Source organism: Pleurodeles waltl, chromosome 5 (assembly GCF_031143425.1).
Source record: "Pleurodeles waltl isolate 20211129_DDA chromosome 5, aPleWal1.hap1.20221129, whole genome shotgun sequence".
Taxonomy (NCBI): Eukaryota; Metazoa; Chordata; class Amphibia; order Caudata; family Salamandridae; genus Pleurodeles; species Pleurodeles waltl.
In genome coordinates, this window is record NC_090444.1 from 232,962,525 (window position 1) to 232,981,976 (window position 19,452).

At 44.0% G+C, this 19,452-nt stretch overlaps 1 protein-coding gene across 3 annotated transcripts in view; it reads left to right on the top strand.

Annotated features, from left to right (window-relative positions):
- Nucleotides 1-19,452, top strand: part of BICRAL (BICRA like chromatin remodeling complex associated protein) — a 602,600-nt gene that overhangs the window by 121,625 nt on the left and 461,523 nt on the right. For all 3 annotated transcript variants that reach the window (XM_069233969.1, XM_069233971.1, XM_069233970.1), the window contains 2 exons: nucleotides 10,735-10,777; nucleotides 11,379-11,427. In XM_069233969.1, the coding sequence (XP_069090070.1) occupies nucleotides 10,740-10,777; nucleotides 11,379-11,427 (87 nt within the window). In that variant the 5' untranslated portion in view covers nucleotides 10,735-10,739. The remainder of the gene's footprint in view (nucleotides 1-10,734; nucleotides 10,778-11,378; nucleotides 11,428-19,452) is intronic.

Consider the following 19,452-nt stretch of genomic DNA (forward strand, 5'->3'; position numbering starts at 1 on the left):
GATAACGGAACACATTATGGCCCTCATTACGACCCTGGCGGTATAGAACCGCCAGGGCCGCGGCACGCGGGAGCACCGCCGACAGGCCGGCGGTGCCCCGCGGGGCATTCTGACCGCGGCAGCTTAGCCGCAGTCAGAGAAGGGAAACCGGCGGTCTCCTGCCGGTTTCCGGCTGCCCCCAAGGAATCCTCCAAGCCGGCGCAACTTGCTGCGCTGGCTTGGGGACTCCGACTCCCCCTCCCGCCATCCAGTTCCTGGCGGTTCTCCCGCCGGGAAGCGGATGGCGGGAGGAGGAGTCGCGGGGCCCCTGGGGGCCCCTGCAGTGCCCATGCCAACGGCATGGGCACTGCAGGGTCCCCCGTAAGAGGGCCCCGCTAGTATTTCACTGTCTGCATAGCAGACAGTGAAATACGCGACGGGTGCAGTAGCACCCGTCGCACCTTCCCACTCCGCCGGCTCGATTACGAGCCGGCTTCATGGTGGGAAGGTCGTTTTCCCCTGGGCTGGCGGGCGGGCTTTCGGCGGCCGCCCGCCAGCCCAGGGGAAAACTCTGAATACCCGCCGCGGTCTTCCGACCGCGGTGCGGTATTCACGATGCGCAACTTTGGCGGGCGGCCTCCGCCGCCCGCCAAAGTTGTAATGAGGGCCTATGTATCTTCACAAATGAAGGAATGTATTCAAAACCATCACAGCAGACATTTGAGAGTGGTGTTATACTCGCCAGCCTTGAATGGACTGGTGGAAATGATTAATAGGTTTCTCAAGGAAGTAATACAATCTGCCTTAGCTACCAGAGTTCCGGTAGAAAACAGGTTTGAACATGTCATACATAGTTCTCAACTCTGTCCTGATTGGGTCAAGGACCTTGTGCATAAAGAAAATGACTGTCTTTGCAAAATCTCTGAAATGGTCAAGAAGAGAGTGGATTCTGTTCAGTCTGCCCATAAAAGTCAATATGAAAAAATGCGTGGTGTTAGAAATCTTTTCTCAAAGTTGCAGATTGGGAAACGTCTCAAAAGAGTTAAAAAGGACAATTCGTTTTTGCAGGACCATACAAATTATAAAAGTGGTAAAAGGGTCAGTTTTACTTAAAGAGTAAGGTTGGTGGAGCAAAAGGGCTCTTGTGAAATTAACTCCTGGACAAGCCACAAAAATGTGTACTCACAGAGGCATCATTGATGGCAATGAAAGTCAAAACAGTGATGATTGGTTTGCTTTAGAAAGAAAGATTTCTACTACAAATCCTTCTTCTGGAGTAAGTGCAGAATCTAATTTGTCTGAATCTACATTGACAAGTAATCCCGAAGAATGTGTGGAATCTAGGACACTTGAAAGCACTGATGTAAATGAAACTGTAAATGTCAGAAATCCTTGCAGTGTTTCCATGCTGACTAAACACAGGGATTTTTATGTTTATTGGATAAAAGATTAACTTTTTGTTTTGCTTATAAGCGGGAAGATGATGTAGTATTATAAGTACAATGAGGTATTAGTCCCTTTTTTGTGTTTGTATACATTACAGTTATTTATGCTTTGACACATTCCTTGTCTTGCACTGTGTTATTCTTTACAAATGTTATTATTTAAGTTGGCTCACACCTAGCGTTCCTTCTCCATGGTACCCAGTTGTAACTTAGACTGTTTCGGCAGGGATCGAATGGAAGAAGGACATTCAGGATGTGGGCTCTTGTAGTTAAGAAGAATAAAGCTTACTTTAACTACTTTTGGGGCCTCCTTTTGTATGATTCATTACACTACAGATGTTAGCCACACACTGTAGTTAATTGCTGTGAAGTGCCAGTGTCAGTAAGTTCACCTGCTAAAGGAGCACTAAGTTGTAGGTGTCTTCAGTTAGCCCCTATAGGGTTATCTCTGTGCAATGTTCCCCGGGGGGCCACCAAAGGAGGGCACCAGGAAACGTCAAGTGCAGGAGAGGCCTGTGATGCTTCTTTATGCTTTAACCACCACTGACTCCAGTCATCCACGATCAACCTGAGTGGCTGTCACTCCTTTTGCCAAACCTTCACCACACAATCACCAGCAGAAGTCAAAGGTGGTGGGGGGACTACAGCAGGGAAGTCATCTCAGCCAGAGTGAGGGAGATGCATCCAACTGAAAAGTTACTCAGACCTGATGCTGCCAAAAATTTCAGACGGTTCTCGTGCCCATTTCACCACAACAGTACTACCTTGAAGACGGATGTTCTGCACCTCAACCCCGTCTCCAAAGCACTCCCACTACTAGCAGCAGCGGCCGCAAATCTCAGGGGGAAGGGCTTGGGGGGAGAAGGGTACGGGGAGGAAATAAAATAATATTAAAAAACACACTTACCAGCTGCCGCCGCCTGCCTCAATCCTCTTCCTGTGATTGTGCTGGTTTCCCAGCAGTCGCTAAGACACCAGCACTGGCTCCCCAGCAATCCTGGTGCTGCTTTTAAGCAATACCTAGTATGAGAGCAGTGTCGGGATTGGTCTGAGCGGCTTGTTTTGCTGCTCAGTGCCCTAGGGTCTGTGTTACAGCCGGGTTGGAGAAACCTAAGTGCGCCTGTCAGTTTGGTCAGCCTAAGATGCACAGTCAAACTCACATGCGCACTTAGTGCACGCTGACTCCACTCCCCCTTCCATCTCCCATGGACCAGCCTTGCACCTTCCTGCACCTGCTGGCTGACCCAGCAGCTGAAAAATAAAATTGCGAAGGAGCTGCCCCTGCCCACTACCAAGAAACATTTCTAAACCAGTCACACATCAGTTTGCCAGTTTTTTGCAGGGGATGCCTACTTGGGCCATTGCTCTTTGGTCCAGTACCGCTGACCTCCGTTCCTGCAGTCAGCGCTTGCCCCAGGAGCATCAGCAACTCAACCCCTACGGTGCATTGGACGAGGTGGTTACCACCTCGTCCTGCACTGGGCCCATGGGGGAAACGCTAGCGTTCCCCCCGTGGGCACCCCACCCACCCCCATCAGGGATGAAAGGGGAATCGCTTACCCTTTCTCCCCCGACCCCCCGATCCCCCCTCAGTGACGTCTGATGATGTCATCACGCAATCGTGTGCTGACCTCATCAGAGGTCGCCTCCCGTCAAGCTTCCAGCACGATGCAGAAGAGAAATGCTTAGCATTTCTCTTCCGCTCGGGAGGAGGGGGGCGGGAGAGACATCGGAAGAAAGGAAAGGCTTTTCCTTTCTTTCAATGTCATTCTGAGCATTTCTGCTGCCCGATCGCGATACGATCGGGCAGCAGAAATGCCCACTAGACACCAGGGATTTCTTTTTTTTTTTTTTTATTTACATGAGGGGAGCGGCCCCTTGGGCTTGCTTTCAAAAATCTGATATTGCAGGGAAAAGTTGCATATAAAAATGTAGAGAAAAATGGATGTTTTTTTCACCTCAATTTCAATATTTTTTTATTTCAGTTGTTATTTTCTGTAGAAAACCCTTGTAGGATCTACATAAATTACCCATTGCTGAATTCAGACTTTTGTCTACTTTAGGTTTCTGGGATCCAGCATTGGTTTCACACCCATTTCTGTCACTGACTGGAAGGAGGCTGAAAGCACAAAAAATCGTAAAAATAGGATACGTCCCAGTAAAATGCCAAAATTGTGTTGAAAAATTGGGTTTTCTGATTCAAGTCTGCCTGTTCCTGAAAGCTGGGAAGCTGGTGATTTTAGCACTGCAAACCCTTTGTTGAAGCCAATTTCAGGGAAAAAACTACAAGCCTTCATCTGCAGTCCTTTTTTCCAATTCTTATTAAACTTTTACTGTATTTTGGCTAATTTCTTGGTCTCCTTCAGGAAAACCCACAAAGTCTGGGTACCTCTAGAATCCCTAGGATGTTGGAAAAAAAGGACGCAAATTTGGCGTGGGTAGCTTACGTGGACAAAAAGTTATGAGGGCCTAAGCGCGCCTTGCCCCAAATAGCCAAAAAAGGCCTGGCACCTGAGGGGGAAAAGGCCTGGCAAGCGAAGGGGTTATGGCATGACCCTTTCAACTGATAGTGGTGTACTGCTCGAACCTCCTTCAGCTGAGGGCCCATCTCACCACTTCCGGTAGGGCTTTCTCCTGCTTCATCACTGTGCGTGCTCCAGTCTCTTGAAGTGGGTCCCCGGCACTGCAGCTAGGGTGACCACCCGTCCGTAAATTTCACGGACTGTCCGTAATTTCGCCTTGCTGTCCGTTGTCCGTGATGAAAGCTTTAACGGACGGCATTTGTCCGTAATTTTAGCTTTCACCTTAAGGGCAACGGAGGCAGGGCGAAATTACGGACAGAGGAGTATCCCCAGCTGGGCTGGAAGGCAGGGGGTCTCCTGTGCTCTGAGGGAGGGAGGGGCAGACAGATAAGAAAAGGCCTTCTTGCCAGGGGGTCTCTTTCCCTAAAGACATGCAAATGTGGGTAACTGGTAAATCTGCAAATACAAAGGGGCTTGAAAGCCTGCATTGACTTTACTAAAAGGAGTCACTTGAAGTTTTCTGGTGGCAAAGATATTTCTTTCAGAGAGGTATTGTAATGGTTTTCCAAGGTGAGCTGTGGAGTGTGTGGTTTTAATGGAGTGTTATACATTTTTTTAGCACTAGGTATAAACTGTATATTATTCAAAGCTGTATTTGAGAAGCACTTTTTTTTTATTTTACTGAAATGTATTTGCGCATTTTGTAGCAGCCTTTATTATGATGTAATTGTAGTTTTTACAGTTCTTTCAGGTACTTCGGTACCTCATAGTACTAACAAACAGTGGCAAAGCAATAGGTCTCATCTACGAAAGAGTTATTGGCTTTGTTAATGTGTTTTAGCCATTAGCCATGTTATACACCAGAGTAGCTGCTGTTCAGCATGGCTTAAAGCTAGTGGCATAGTGGTGTGGAGTGGAGTAGAGTAGCATAGGAGCAGTGGCGTAGAGCCCAGTGGTGCAAAGTACAGTGCAGTGGGGTACAGTGCAGTTGTTTAGAGTGCGTTAGCGTAGAGTGCAGTGGTTTAGAGTGCAGTGGCATGGAGTGGCATGGGACAGAGTGGAGTGGCATAGAGTGCAGTAGAGTAGAGTGGCATACAATAGAGTCGCAGAGAGAGCAGTAGTGTAGAGTGGTGCAGTGGCATAGATTGCAGAGTAGACTCACGTTGCAGGGAGTAGAGTGGTGCAGAGTAGGGCAAAGTGCTGTAGAGTGGAGTGATGCAGAGTAGAGTGGCATAGAGTGCAGTGGCATAGAATGCAGTAGTACATAGTACATTGGTGTCTAGTACGGTGGTGGAACACTGCAGAGTAGAATGTCAGTGCAGTGATGTTGTGTGGAGTAGAGTGGTACAGAGCAGTGGCATAGAGTACAGTGGTACAGAGTAGAGGGCAGTGGCGTACAGTGCAGTTGTTTAGAGTGCATTGGCGCAGAGTGCAGTGGCATAGAGTGGCATGGGGTAGAGTTACATAGAGTGCAGTGGAGTAGAGTGGCATACAATAGAGTAGCAGAGAATGCAGTAATGCAGTGTGGTGCAGTGTCATAGAGTGCAGAGTAGACATGTGTGGCATAGAGTGTAGTGGTGTAGAGTGGCGCAGAGTGGAGTATTGTAGAGTGGTGTAGAGTATAGTGCCTAGAGTGCAGTGGCATATAGTAGAGTGGTGTAGAGTGCAGAGTTGCAGAGTAGAGTGTCAGTGCAGTGGTGTAGAGTGGTACAGAGAACAGTGGCATAGAGTACAGTAGTGCAGAGTAAAGGGCAGTGCAGTTGTTTAGAGTGCACTGGTGTAGAGTGCAGTTGTATAGAGTGGCATTGGGCAGAGTAGAGTGGCATAGAATGCAGTGGAATAGAGTATATTGGTGCAAAATGCAGTAGTACAGAGTAGAGTGGTGTAGAATATAGTGGCAGCCAGTGCAGTGTTGCAGAGTGTCAGCTTGCAGTGGTGTAGAGTGCATTGAACTAGAGTGCAGTGGTCAGAGTGGTATAGAGTACAGTGGCGTAGAATAGATTGTTTCAGAGTACAGTGCAGTTGCATAGAGTGGAGAGGTGCAGGGTAGAGTGCAGTGGCATAGATTGCAGTGGCACAGAGTGCAGTGGCATGAAGTAGATTATTTCACAGTAGAGTGAGGTGGCTTAGAGTGGAGAAGTGCAGGTTAGAGTGGAGTTGCATAAAGTGGCATAGAGTGTGATGGCATAGAGTAAAGTAGTGTAGAGTGCCGTGGCATAGAGTGCCGAGGTGCAGAGTAGATTAGAATGATGTACAGTGTATTGATGTAGAGTGCAGGGGCATAGAGTTGAGTGTTACAGAGTAAAGTGCATTAGCATAGAGTGTATAAGCTTAGATTGCAGTGGCTTACAGTGCAGAGTTGCAGAGTGGCAGAGTGGAGTTGTGCGGATTAGATTGGTGTTGCCTAGACTGGAGTGGTATGGCATGCAGATGAGCAGAGCAGAGAGGCGTAAAGTGCAGTGGCTTAGAGTAGAGTAGTACAGAGTAGAGAGGCATAGTGTGAAGTAGCATAGAGAGCAGTGGCATAATGTGGAGTGGTCCGAATGGAGAAGAGTGCAGTGGCATGGAGTGGCATAAAGTGGAGTGATACAGAGTAGGGTGCAGTGGTGTGGAGTGGTGCAGAGTGGAGTGGAGCATGCATGGTGTGGTAACACACTGCCATTACAGACAACACATTTTTGATTGAAATGACCATTACATTTGCACAGATATACAGTTTTTCAAATCAAACTATATTGTGCACAGACGATGATGTGTGGAAATTGCATCACCTAATGCAATGATTTGTTTTAATCATGTAAAGGTATTTGTTTCCAGCACAGTTCAGAATTAACAAAAATGTGCTTGATTTGTACTTCTAATTCTGATATATTCTGAAGTCTATTTAAATGTTGTCATGTGATAGAAAAAACAATTTCCTAACCCCAGTATCCAGCAAGATTGTCGCATAAATCCTCTCACTTTGAAGTCAGAGAAAGGAAAGTAAACACTAAGGGGGTCATTCCGACCCTGGCGGTAAAATCTGCCAGGGCCGGGGACCGCGGATGCACCGCCAACAGGCTGGCAGTGCATCCCTGGGCATTCTGACCGCGGCAGTACAGCGCGGTCAGAAACGGGAAACCGGCGGTGTACCGCCGGTTTCCCGCTGCCCTGGGGAATCCTCCATGGCGGCGCAGCTTGCTGCGCCGCCATGGGGATTCCGACCGCCATCCTGTTCCTGGCGGTTGTGGCCGCCAGGAACAGGATGGCGGTAAGGGGTGTTGTGGGGCCCCTGGGGGCCCCACCAAGATTTTCAGTGTCTGCCATGCAGACACTGAAAATCGCGACGGGTGCAACTGCACCCGTCGCACCCCTTCCACTCCGCCGGCTCCATTCGGAGCCGGCATCCTCATGGAAGGGTGTTTCCCGCTGGGCTGGCGGGCGACCTTCTGGCGGTCGCCCGCCAGCCCAGCGGGAAACTCAGAATAACCGCAGCGGTCTTTTGACCGCGCAGCGGTATTCTAGAGGTTCCAGCCAGGCCGCCGGCTTCTGCCGCCAGCCGGGGTCAGAATGACCCCCTAAGTTCCCACCGAAGACAGAGCCTGACATTTGACTTTGTTCTTTTAATGCACAGCAAATATGATAAGATAAGAACAAGATTTACAGGCCTGTTTACAGAAAGGGAGCACTCAGCAGGATACTGTAAATAAGGTTTTGGCAAGGGAAGGGACGAATTCAAGCTGCATAGCCTAAAACAAATAAAGCCAGTAAATTGAAAGCAACAAATTGTGAGTTACAAACCACAAGGCCAATGGCAAGCAACGGGCAGAATGCATTCATAAGGAAGCACTATGAATTTACTTAAAGTGACAGCTGTGGGATACTTTGTGGGGAAAGTCCAGTATTTTTGTCCATATCTTGCAGGGGTTTGGCTACATCAATCACCCAGGTAGTATGACAAGAAGACCTGGAGTGGTTTCCATATTGCAGGATAGGTCTGTACACCCATTCCATCAGTTTGCCACCATTTCCTATGGTACAGAGCTTCTGGCACACCTCTTGTAGGGTTAGTGCTAGGTAGCAGACATGAAATAGGGCATTTAATGATTGTTTAAGGTGGTTGTAAGTAAGGAGTTGACCGGGGTGAAGATGGTAGTCTGCCACAAGGGTTTGGAAATTTAGTAGCTCACTGTTAAGAAACAAAGTCCCCAATTTTAAGACACCTGCAACATGCCACTGATGGAGTTGCTCTGAGCACAGCCATCCTGTGCGAGTGGGAAGGCTTAGCAAAGGTAGTGCAGGAGCATAGGGTTTCTTCGTGTCAGTGAGTTTACAGGTTCTGGCAAGGCAAGAGAAAGCCATGCATGATAACCCCGGATGGTGATCCATAGAATGGTCAGTAGGAAACGATGAGCAGTGCATTAAGCCTTCCTTAAAAGTCTTTACTGGTAAACCCCATCTCCTGCAGGGAGGTGGGCATAAACCCAGTGAGTCACCCATTGGACATCTGAAGCTGAATAAAAGCATTCTAAGTCCAGAAGATCTAATCCACCCGCAGTCACAGTTAGCTTTAGAGTGGAAAGAGCTCCTGATGGCGCCGCAGTGACCAAATCAGATGTGGGGCCTGTCTGAAGAAGGAATGAAGGACGAGCAGGGGAAGGTTTGCAAAATAATACTATCATTGGGGTAGCACACCATCTTCGCTAGTGCCACATGGCTTCTACAGAAAGCAGAAGAGAAGACCAAAAAGCAAAGTGGGCTTGGAGGGACCGTTCGCTCTGCCGAGAGTTTCATCCTGGAAATCAGTGTAAGAATGGTAGATATTAATCACTAGGTATCAAAAGGTAACTGGTTCCCAGTTCAATCTGAGATCTAATTGTGTATGAAGGCGAAAAAAGTAAATTTTGTTTCTGCAATTTACATCCCAAATATTTTGAAGATTCTATGTGTACTTGACACTTAGGGATAACCCAGATCTCTAGTTTGGCTTTTGCTCAATTTCAAAACCATATAAAGACATGGACTAAGCGGGCAATTGCCTTGCACAACCTTGCAAGGGGCCTGGCCCCTGCTCACCCTTTAAAAGCACTAACAGCGGACCATTGCACCAGAAGAGTTTGCCAAGGTGGATGGGTGTTGCTTGTTCAACCACTTGACAGTGCCCCTTCTGTTTCACTCCTGTGTGCAGAGACAACTCCCCAGGTACCCAATACCTTTGAATAGTCTTGGTGGACCCATCTTGTCTGATTTTAGGAACTGTCCCACCTTGTTCTTCTCTTCTTTATCCAGTTGTTAGCAACAACCCTTTGAATTACTTGCCGTGGATTTCCCATTTGATCTCGATTTCATCCTACTGTTTTATTATCTTTGATTGGTAGTCCGGGCTCCCATTTCTGAGATAAATGTAGAGTCCCAAGCGTACACTCTAGTGCAGTGAGACTACAGACAAGTTATGGATACATCACATCCTGTCATTAGGTGTGAGACTGTCGCCCTGCCTCTTTAAAAAAAATTAGGTTGAAAGTCCATGGGCGGTTGGGGTAAGCCAGATGTTTTTATTCAATTTGTTTAAACTAGCATAAGGTTAATTACCTTAATGTTTCCCAAACTGTTTGCCAGGGGTTTTGAAATGTTCAGAAACATAATCAAAATTTTGCTGTTCAGGAAAGATCGGGTATATTTGGGTAAGGGTGATGGCCTTGCCATGAAGGGCATTAATTTACTACTGAACAAGGACGTAATGTGACACCTGAATGCAGCATACTAGGAGGCAATCACAAAAGGTCCACAGTGAATAAATAGTGCTATGTTAAAAAAGAGTAAATAAATGCACTGATAACATAGTGAGGCATGGCCTCTCTTGCGTGTGTCTGTAAAACTGACGTTTGTTCTTGAATTTTTGTCCTGAATTTTGACCCTTTGTCCTGAATTTTTGTCCTGAATTTTGACCCTTTGTCCTGAATTTTTTACAGTCCTGTCCAGAATTTGCCTCAGTGCCAGGTGGTCACCCTAACTGCAGCCCATTCAGCTGCTGATTCAGCTGAGCTGTCTGAACCCTTTCTTTTTTCAGACAGCTCAGCAAAATTGAGTCCCTGATGTGCCTTACTTAAATACACTGTAAATGGGGAAAATGGAGGAGCACCAGTGAGACTCCGCGAATACATTCCGTTGTAAGCCACACCCCAAACGTTTTTGTTGTTGCACTTTAAAAAAAAAAGAAAGCGACATTGATATGTTGTAATCTTGCATTTAATTGTGTAGCTTTTTCATGACCATATACTCTAACTTTAAAGCATTTTGTGTATTAGTGCTAACCAGGACTGCTAACAAGTTTCACTGAACAATTGATAAATTGCCAAGAAATATCACCTTAGAATATAAATGGTAAACAGTATGTAAGGTAGCCAAGGAGATAAGGGCATCTTAAAATTTGGAAAACAGGGGACTTTTCAGTTTTAGTCTGTACACTTGACACGACACACAGTAGCAAAAGCTTTTATAACTGTGGACTTCCCCAACCGAGTCATTGCTATTCAGTTCAGTATTATGTAAGTGCTGTACAAACGTTATTTTAATGTAATTTCAGATGTATGAATCATGTTAAGGAGTAGTTTAATTTATCTTAGATTGTTATGGATCTATTAGACAGGTGCACTAATACGTCTTACCACCAGTGTAAACGGCATGCTTAAAAACAAACCGTGAATTGTGGATGTCACAAGTGTTACTGAAAAGACAGTTGTGTTATACTCCATTATGGTTAAAAGTTTTTTTTCTTTATAAACTTTATTCTTTCCTTTATTCATTAGTTGTCATGGATGATGACGATGACTGTCTCTTCGATCTTATAGGGTAAGTTGCTTATTCAAGTTCTTATAATCTGGCTGTGATGAATTATGGGCTACTGTATCTGATTCAATGGATCTGACTCTTATTTAAAATTAACTTACTAAGGAGGTAATTTTACATACCAGCGGATTTGTAGTATTTATGTCTAGCAGTAGGAAGATAGCTTCACCAGGAGGTAAGCGGTGAAACTTTTCCAATGAAGAAGAAGAGTATAGGGTGCAGAGGAAGATGTAACCGTTGATGTGTGGAAATTAAGTTTAGTAAAACGTTAATAGCAATGTGTTTGGCAAGAGTGCTTAACCAAGTTTTTAATTTTTATTTAATGTACTGCGCTCAGACTGCTACTGTATATCATGCGATTAATTATAAAATACAGAGAATATAATGGTAGGTTTATACTAAGTTATAAAAGTTACTCTTTTCAGCAGTATAACGTAATAAATAGAAAACCGTAAGTACCACAGAATGATGTGTTGCAAACACTGCTCCCTAAATAACCTATTTCGGGTTTGAGCAAAGGAATACGGCAGAAGACAAGATAAAGATGCTCATCTTGATTGTAGTAAATACGTTTACGATGCATTTTATGTCCCCTTGTTTGTAGCGATCCACAGGCATTGAATTATTTTCTGCACGGACCCGGAAATAAATCTGTGAGTAATTCTAATATAATATTTGAAACCTTTTTTACTGATTTTAAAGTATTGGCTGTAAATCTCAGAATTCATCTAATATTTGCTTGGTCTAAGCACTTCTTTTCTTAGAATCATTTGGTGATGTTAGACACTTATGGTTTTGGCATTTATGTTATCCCAAGCGACTTCCAGTTTTGGTTTAGCAGCTGAAAATGTGTATTGGGTATAGCTAGTCTTGGACTTGGTTCTGGGGGGAGAAAGGTAAGGAGGAATTCTGTTTTCATGGGGTTTAGTTTGAGGTGGTTGGAGGACAGTTACACTTGAATGTCCTTCGGGGTATTGTCTATAGGGATTATGCATTCTTTGGATGACAGTTTCAGGTATTGTTGTGTGTCATTTTCATGTAGATGGTAGCAGGAGTTGGATTGTTTCAAAATTGTGTGATTGTGTTAAACTTCATAAGTCAGGAAATATGTGTAGATAGGGATTCTATCCGTGTAGGAGTCGAAGAGCATCATCCATGGTTAGTAGAATGGCTGTCACTATGTTACAGCCAGCTCTGAAGAGAGATTGATGAATGTCTAGCAACCTGTGGTCAGCAATGTTTCATTTAAATTGGGCTGAGGCACAGATTGAGAATTTTAATGAGAAACAGGATGTTGGTCACTGGTTGGAGGTTTTTTAAGGTTGTCTGGGCCAACCCTTTTTTTATTAAGGAGTGGTGTTACCTAACCAACTTTGAGAAGCTCAAGCAACTCACATTGGGCCAGCGAAGAGTTGATCAACTCGGTCCAGAAAGGGAATATGTGTCTGTTGATTTATTTGATTAAGGAGGATGGACATGAAAAATGCAAAGAAGAGAAGCTAATGATCAGCCTTATAAAGAAACCGCCATCACTTCTACTTCAAGCACCTTTTCACATATTATTGTGACCACTGTTGAGGTCATAAACGTTACAGCGACCACTTATTTCAGTAACACAGACTTTGCACTTTTGTAACTTCTAGCTTGTTTACCACCTCAAAGTGAGTATAGCATACTGTATGGAAACAAGTAGCCTGTATTGTACCTATCCCTTCCACTGGCATGATTATGCTTCTTCTGCTAGCACACGTATCCCCCAAGCCAGGTTACAACTGAATAATCAACAAATATTTTGTACATACAAAAGAAATAGAAGGCAGGCAGTGGCACAAATCATCATGGGATTTCGTTCTACCCTGGTCAGTTTAATGTAAAGCATATGCTGGAATGGATGAGTAGGACATTCAGGCAGGGGATTGTTACCATCTCTGTCTTCAGGAAAAAGGCAAAGACAAGCACTAGTTGATCAGTACACCTAGGTACAAAATGAGTATTATCCTTACTTCCAGGTCAAGAGGGTTACCGACTATGAGGCACAATTTTTATGCATGATTTTTATGTACGCCGCAACCACAGTCACCTTTTCAATCTCTACAACCACCTCCTCCTCTGCCACACCCTAAGGTCAAAGCAGGCTTCATTGAGAACTACAAATTAGATGAGGAGCAGCAGATAAGTGTCTGATGACACACAAGATGACAAATAAAGATTATATTGGTCCTATAAATCCCCTCCTCCATCTGCGTTATATCCTTGAGTCATTGCATGAATCCCCAGTGTGGTGGAAAGTACATCTTGCTAGCATAGTTAGCCCCACTTTTTGCCTGATGTCATTGTGTTTAGACTGAGAGGAGCCACCGAGTGGAGGAGGAGGAGAGGGGGTGCGTGAGGAGCTACGGTGACAGAATCTTTTGGGGCAACTGAAAGAGCCTGCTGGGGATCAGCAACCTGCTGGAGCCCAGGGAAGCGCGGCACCAAGAAGGGAGGCGGCGGCAGCACCTGTAAGGGGGCAGGAGCCCTTTAATTTAATCCAAAGGGCAGGAGCCCTTTAAAAACGGACTACCGCGTTCCCGCCATGCGGGAAGCGCGGCACCAAGCAGGGAGGCGGCGGCAGCACCTGTAAGGGGGCAGGAGCCCTTTAATTGAATCCAAAGGGCAGGAGCCCTTTCAAAACGGACTACCGCGTTCCCGCCCGGCCCAAGGACAGGCCCGTCCTGCGCCCGTCAGCGCCTGACAGAGGCTGGGCTCGGCCACCCCCCTGACATCCCTTATCGGCCACCACTGACATTGGTTTCATCAGGTCCATTAAGAGTTGTGTGAACACAGACTTGCAGCCTGGTTTTTTTTATGCTGTGGCCTGAGTAGAAGCCCAAAATAACTCTTTAGGCACCGCTGCTTCGTGCTCATCAGAGTAGGAGAAGGCTGGGCTGGGCATTTCTTACTGTCCTTCTATTGTTATTTGTTTTTTTTTTTCTTTAGGAATTATATATACCCTGTCTATAACTAGTAAAGAGTGCTTCCCATAGTTAATCCCTCATCTAAAATGGGGAAGAGAAAGCAAAATCAAATAGGGAATGATAGGAACATCATAACCCAGAGAAGTACTAATACAACTACTAATTACCTTACAGATGCCATGGGAAAAATAAATGAAGAAATCATTAATGCTGAAGCACGTCTAGTGGCAACAAAAAATGTTTTACATGTGGCCATCGCCGCAGTGAACTCCGAAGCCGCTGGTCTAACTTCTGAGTCAAAAGTCTCAGAAGAAAAAACTATTGGGCCAGACTCTAGGTTCTCTATAGGTCCCTTACTTCCTACAGGTATAATAGAGGAAAATGACTCACCTAATAGTACAGATGACCAAATCCTTTCACCACCTAAGAAAAAAAGAAATAGCCAGATTATCAAACCTAAATCCATGGCAGTGCACTCACAACCTCCTAAGAGTAACAAACAAATTACACGAATGCATGGGGGTCATGTAGTAGCACTACCATCAGAGAATGATGGCTCCCTTCAAAAATGCGTGGAAACTCTTTTTAGAAAATTGCATGGCAAGCTAGATCATATAGAGACAAAAATACTGTCAGAATTTAAGGAGATAAAAGAACGCATAACCAAGATAGAAGCAAGTGTTAACTTAATGACCAAACCAGAAAACCTATCTCCTAGCAGTGACTTATATCAAATGAGAATCAAGAGGCTGCGGCCCTAAAAGATAGAACAATGATAGGGGCTGTAGATCCCAACAAAAGGAGTATGAAATGCTGGCATCCCACACAGGAAGAAATCCCCCAGCACAAAGTACCTATGACCTATCGAACAGAGTTCATGGATAGAAAACAAAGACGCAAGTCCCCGATTAGGAATAGACCCATGAAAGAGGTTTTACAATTACCACCAGATGCTACCCCATATACAATTATTTTGAAAAATGTTCCCAAACTTGGCCCTTATATTGCCGAGACCTGTCAGGATCTACGTAATAAGGTAATACACTGGATGTCAGGGAACATATGTACTCCAGACACACTATTTCGAGAGATCCTATATGCAAGGAAAGTTGACTGGGTGGGAAATTTGGAGGAAGAAGAGGGGGATTGTATCGTGGTCAATTTTCGTAATCCCCGTTTTGTGGGCCAACTACTAACAGACCTGGATATAAGACATCGGAATGGTAAACACTTAAGGAGGGAAATTATGGCTGTCCCCTGGGATACTTTTACAGAATGATGATCACCACAGGCATAATAGACAAAAGGGCGATTGAGAATACATCCAGTATTTTGAATAGGCATAATAAACGGGAGTATTCCAACCGTTTTGCCCCCCTGAGTAACATGGAAGACCTAGATTGACTGCAGGGAAACCTGAGTAGGAAAATAACTCCGATACATAACAAAACACGATCTACCACTATAGTGCCCATATCCAAATCTCCAAACGGTAATGGCGACATTAAGCCAGATGGGGGACCTCTAGTAGGAGATCTAATTACACTCATGTCATGGAACATAGCTGGTATAAAAACGAAAATTCCTGAGAAGGAATGGCAGACTACAATAAATTCATCACATATAATCTGCCTACAAGAGACAAGGCACACGGGATTCTTCTTTATAGAAGGTTATGCCACTTTCTCCTCACCAGCTTCGGCTTCAGTTAGGGGAAGGGCAAAGGGAGGTCTAGCAATCCTTATTTCTACAATGGTACCCTACTTATTGGTGAAATCCTCCCTCGACTCCCCCTACTACCAGTTTTTATATTTCCGGATAGATGGGACCTTAGGAATTGTATTAATAAACTATTATAATAACAAATTTGACGGGACTAATAGAGTAGTGGCATCGACTCTTCACGACGACCTACAGGCCTTTGTAAATGATATAACTTCAAGTTACATAATAATATGGGCTGGAGACTTTAACATTGGGATATGCAAGAATACCATAGGGGAGACATGCGGATTCACCGATGAGGGGGGGATGCACTCAATTGCACTTTCTACACAATAATTATGGAACTGCATTGAATGAAATACTATTCAGATATGATCTAGAGTTGATGGAACAAGATGGGCATAAAGGAGTGAAGCTCCAATCGTTTGTAGGAAGAGGGCATTTCTTGACAATCGATCACATATTAATGTCAAAGAGCCATCTGGTTATGGTTGCTTCACTGAAGATTGAGCCCACTATATATAGTGACCACCACCCCCGATACTGACTATGAGACTAGTTGAACCCTTTAATATAGGCGAACGACTAGCAATGGATATAGGGATAAGAAGTGGAAAAGGATTTGCAATCAAATGAACTGGGATAAATGAAACAGACGTGATGAACAAAGTTGTGACACAACACCGCCAAGAAATTACCATATGTACAGAATATAATCAAAATTCACATATGATCCTAGGGTCCTTTAATCAACTTAGAATTGCCATTGCAGGAAGTTTATTGAGATTTTCGGGGGGTAAAAAGAGTGGTAAAGTGGGGTGGTTTGATCACAATTGCTCATCAGCCAGTAAGGAATTAAAACAAGCCCTGCAGGCCCGACCAAGAAACAGAGAAAAAGTAATTATTAAACGTTCTAATTACAAACACGCTCTAGAAACGAGGAAGGCATACCTGAGAGCTAGGCCATGGGCAAATCTCGAACAAGCAACGACACTAAGAGATAGTACCCTATTTTGGAAAACAATCAACCAACCTTTCCTAAAAGAGAGCGATGTACCCGAAATAACAGTACATGTCCCTTTACTGGAATGGCTTTCCCACTTTGGATCAATTTTTAATCCAGAGAATCTGACTATTCATTTGCCAAATAATGGGATAATTAAGATCAACCCACCCTTCTTGAAACCAGTCAGTTTAGAGGAAGTGAAATTTGCCATGGGAAGATGCCCAAAAGGGAAAGCGCCAGGCCCTGACGGTGTGCCAGTAGATGCCTATTTGCCACACGTTGATTTATGGAGCCCTATCTTGACGCAAGTCTTTTTGTGTGTGACAAAGGGATATATTTTAACATCATGGAGTGAAAGTATAATTGTCCCTATTTTTAAAAAGGGGCATAGAGGCGACCCTAAATGTTATCGGCCAATTTCACTTTTGGACACCTCTGTCAAACTGCTGGGAAGAGTACTTGTAGAAAGACTAGAAACATGGGCAACAAACAATCATATACTTACAGAGGCTCAATTGGGGTTCAGGCCTGAGGTAGGCACCCTGGAACAATGTATAAATCTCAACTTAATAATAAGCAAGTATACAATAGCAAAGAAGGGTCATGTATTTCTCTGTTTTGCAGATCTTAGTAGTGCCTTCGATCTGGTGAATCATGCTAAGTTATGGAAAGTTTTAATAGATATGGGTGCGCCTTCTGACTTAATAAGCTTCTTGGCACAACTATATAATAATCTAACAGCACGGGTGAGATATGGAAAAAATGGAGAATGCACACCAGGCTTTAGGATAGGGAGAGGAATTCGTCAAGGTTGTGTCCTAGCACCGCTCCTATTCTCTCTTTACATAAATGGCGTAGATGCCCACCTAAAAAACTTAAATATTGATTGCCCTAAAATAGGAAATTGCTCTATCCCAATTCTTTTATTTGCAGACGACGCAGTTTTGCTGTCACGAACCGCAAATGGGCTACAGCAACTAATGGAGGGCTTCACGGAATTTATGGAGGAAAGAGATATGATGATGAATATGAGTAAAACAGTGGTTATGACATGTGAACAGGAAAGGCCAGGAAGAAAACTTATTTTATTAAGGGCCGTAAATGCGAAGAGGTGAATGGATTTACATATTTGGGTATACAATTCTCTAATACAGGACATTGGAAACAACACTTAGAAACTACTAAAATTAAGTACATTAGGACAGCGGAGGCAATCTTTAGATTCTCCAATAAAATTGGTAATAAACCCCTAAGGGAAATGCTGCAAATTTACAAAAGCAAAACAATCAGCAGCATTACATATGGTTCTGCCCTTTGGGGCTCGATAACCGAGATCCATTCACTACAAGTGTTAGAGAATAAATTCTTTAACAGACTACTTGCAGTCCCAAATACCACTTCCACATACATGGTACATAAGGAACTGGGTAGTCTCTATGTGGAGGATTCAATATATATAAATGCACTGTCAGCTTGGCATGGTATTTGGTCAAAGGAAGGGACGCATCTCACCCGAAAGATTATTAAAGATTGCCTTACATTAGAACACAGGGACAGAATCCCATGGTTCATGCACATAAAAGATCTACTGAGAGGTATAAATCTAACACCTAATTTAGACAACCCAGGCATAGTTTTGCAATTTAGCAAGAAAGAACTGAAAAATCATTTAATGGCTTGGAGGGCTAGCGAAAGAGGAAACAGAGAATGCATGAAATCAACGGTAGCTCTTTATATGATCGAAAACAATGAGGTTATACCAAATTATTTATTGACAGTTGTGAACACTCAGCACAGATTTTATTTGACCCGATTACGTTTTAGAATGTTAAATTTTTTAGTAGCCTTCCCAAAAATGAGAATTTGGAGTAAAAGCCTACCGAAGTGCCCCTGTGTGGGACGATTTGCACAATCTACAACGCACTTTATTTTATCTTGTAAATTTTATCATGATATTAGGAAACAATTTTTAAAACCACTATTTATTATTAATAAGCTATTTTATTGCAGAGAAGCTTTTAACTATTTATTTAAACTGGATACGAATGAGAAATGCAAAGCAGTGTTAAAATTTATCTTACATGCAATTGAGCAGAGGAAAAAGTTGTCCTATTTAGAAAAACTTCGATATTAGAATGAGTAATTGCATAAGTTGTCATAACAAAGATTCAGACTTCTTTTTATTAGCAATGTATTTGGAACTTTTTTTTTTTTTTGCATATCTGTTCATCTTAAAGAGACTGTTTTTCTTTCTTTTCTTTTTCTCTTTTATGGAGTAAAATCAGAATAAAGATTGTTTTGAATTGAATTGCCTGGTTTCATTGTGTTTAGACTGTAGTTCACTGGGATCCCACTAACCAGGACCCCGAAGTCTGTGCTCTCTCCCCTAAATTTGATTGCTGGTAAATGTTTTATACCCAAAGATGGCATACTGGTGCACATGTGTAAGCCCCTAGTATGTGGTACTTAGGTACCCAGGGCATTGGAACACAACGGGTCCCCATGGGCTGCAGTATGTAGTGTGCCAACCATGGGAGCCCATGCAAGCTGTGTCTGCAGGCTCACCATTTCAGCCTGCTTGATATGGTGCATGCACAACAGATATAAAGCTTGCCTTATATCCTGGTCACTGCACTTAGACACTTTAAGTCACCCCTCTGGTAGGCCCTACAGCCTAAGGGCATGGTGCATTCCCTAAGTGTGAGGGTACCCTTGCATGAGCAGGGTACCCCTACAAACCCCAGACTCCATTCCCTGGGATTTATAAGTGCGGGGAAGCCATCTTAAGGTTTGTAGTGGACACTGGTCAACACAAGTGGTCCAACTACATAATGGATTCTCCAAATCTAGGTGTAGGAAGTTGGCTCTGAATATACTATATCAAAATGAGATATAGGGCCTGATTACAACTTTGGCGGAGGGGGTTAGTCCGTCCCAAATGTGACTGATATCCGGCCCGCCGTTTTACGACTCCATTATATCCTATGGAA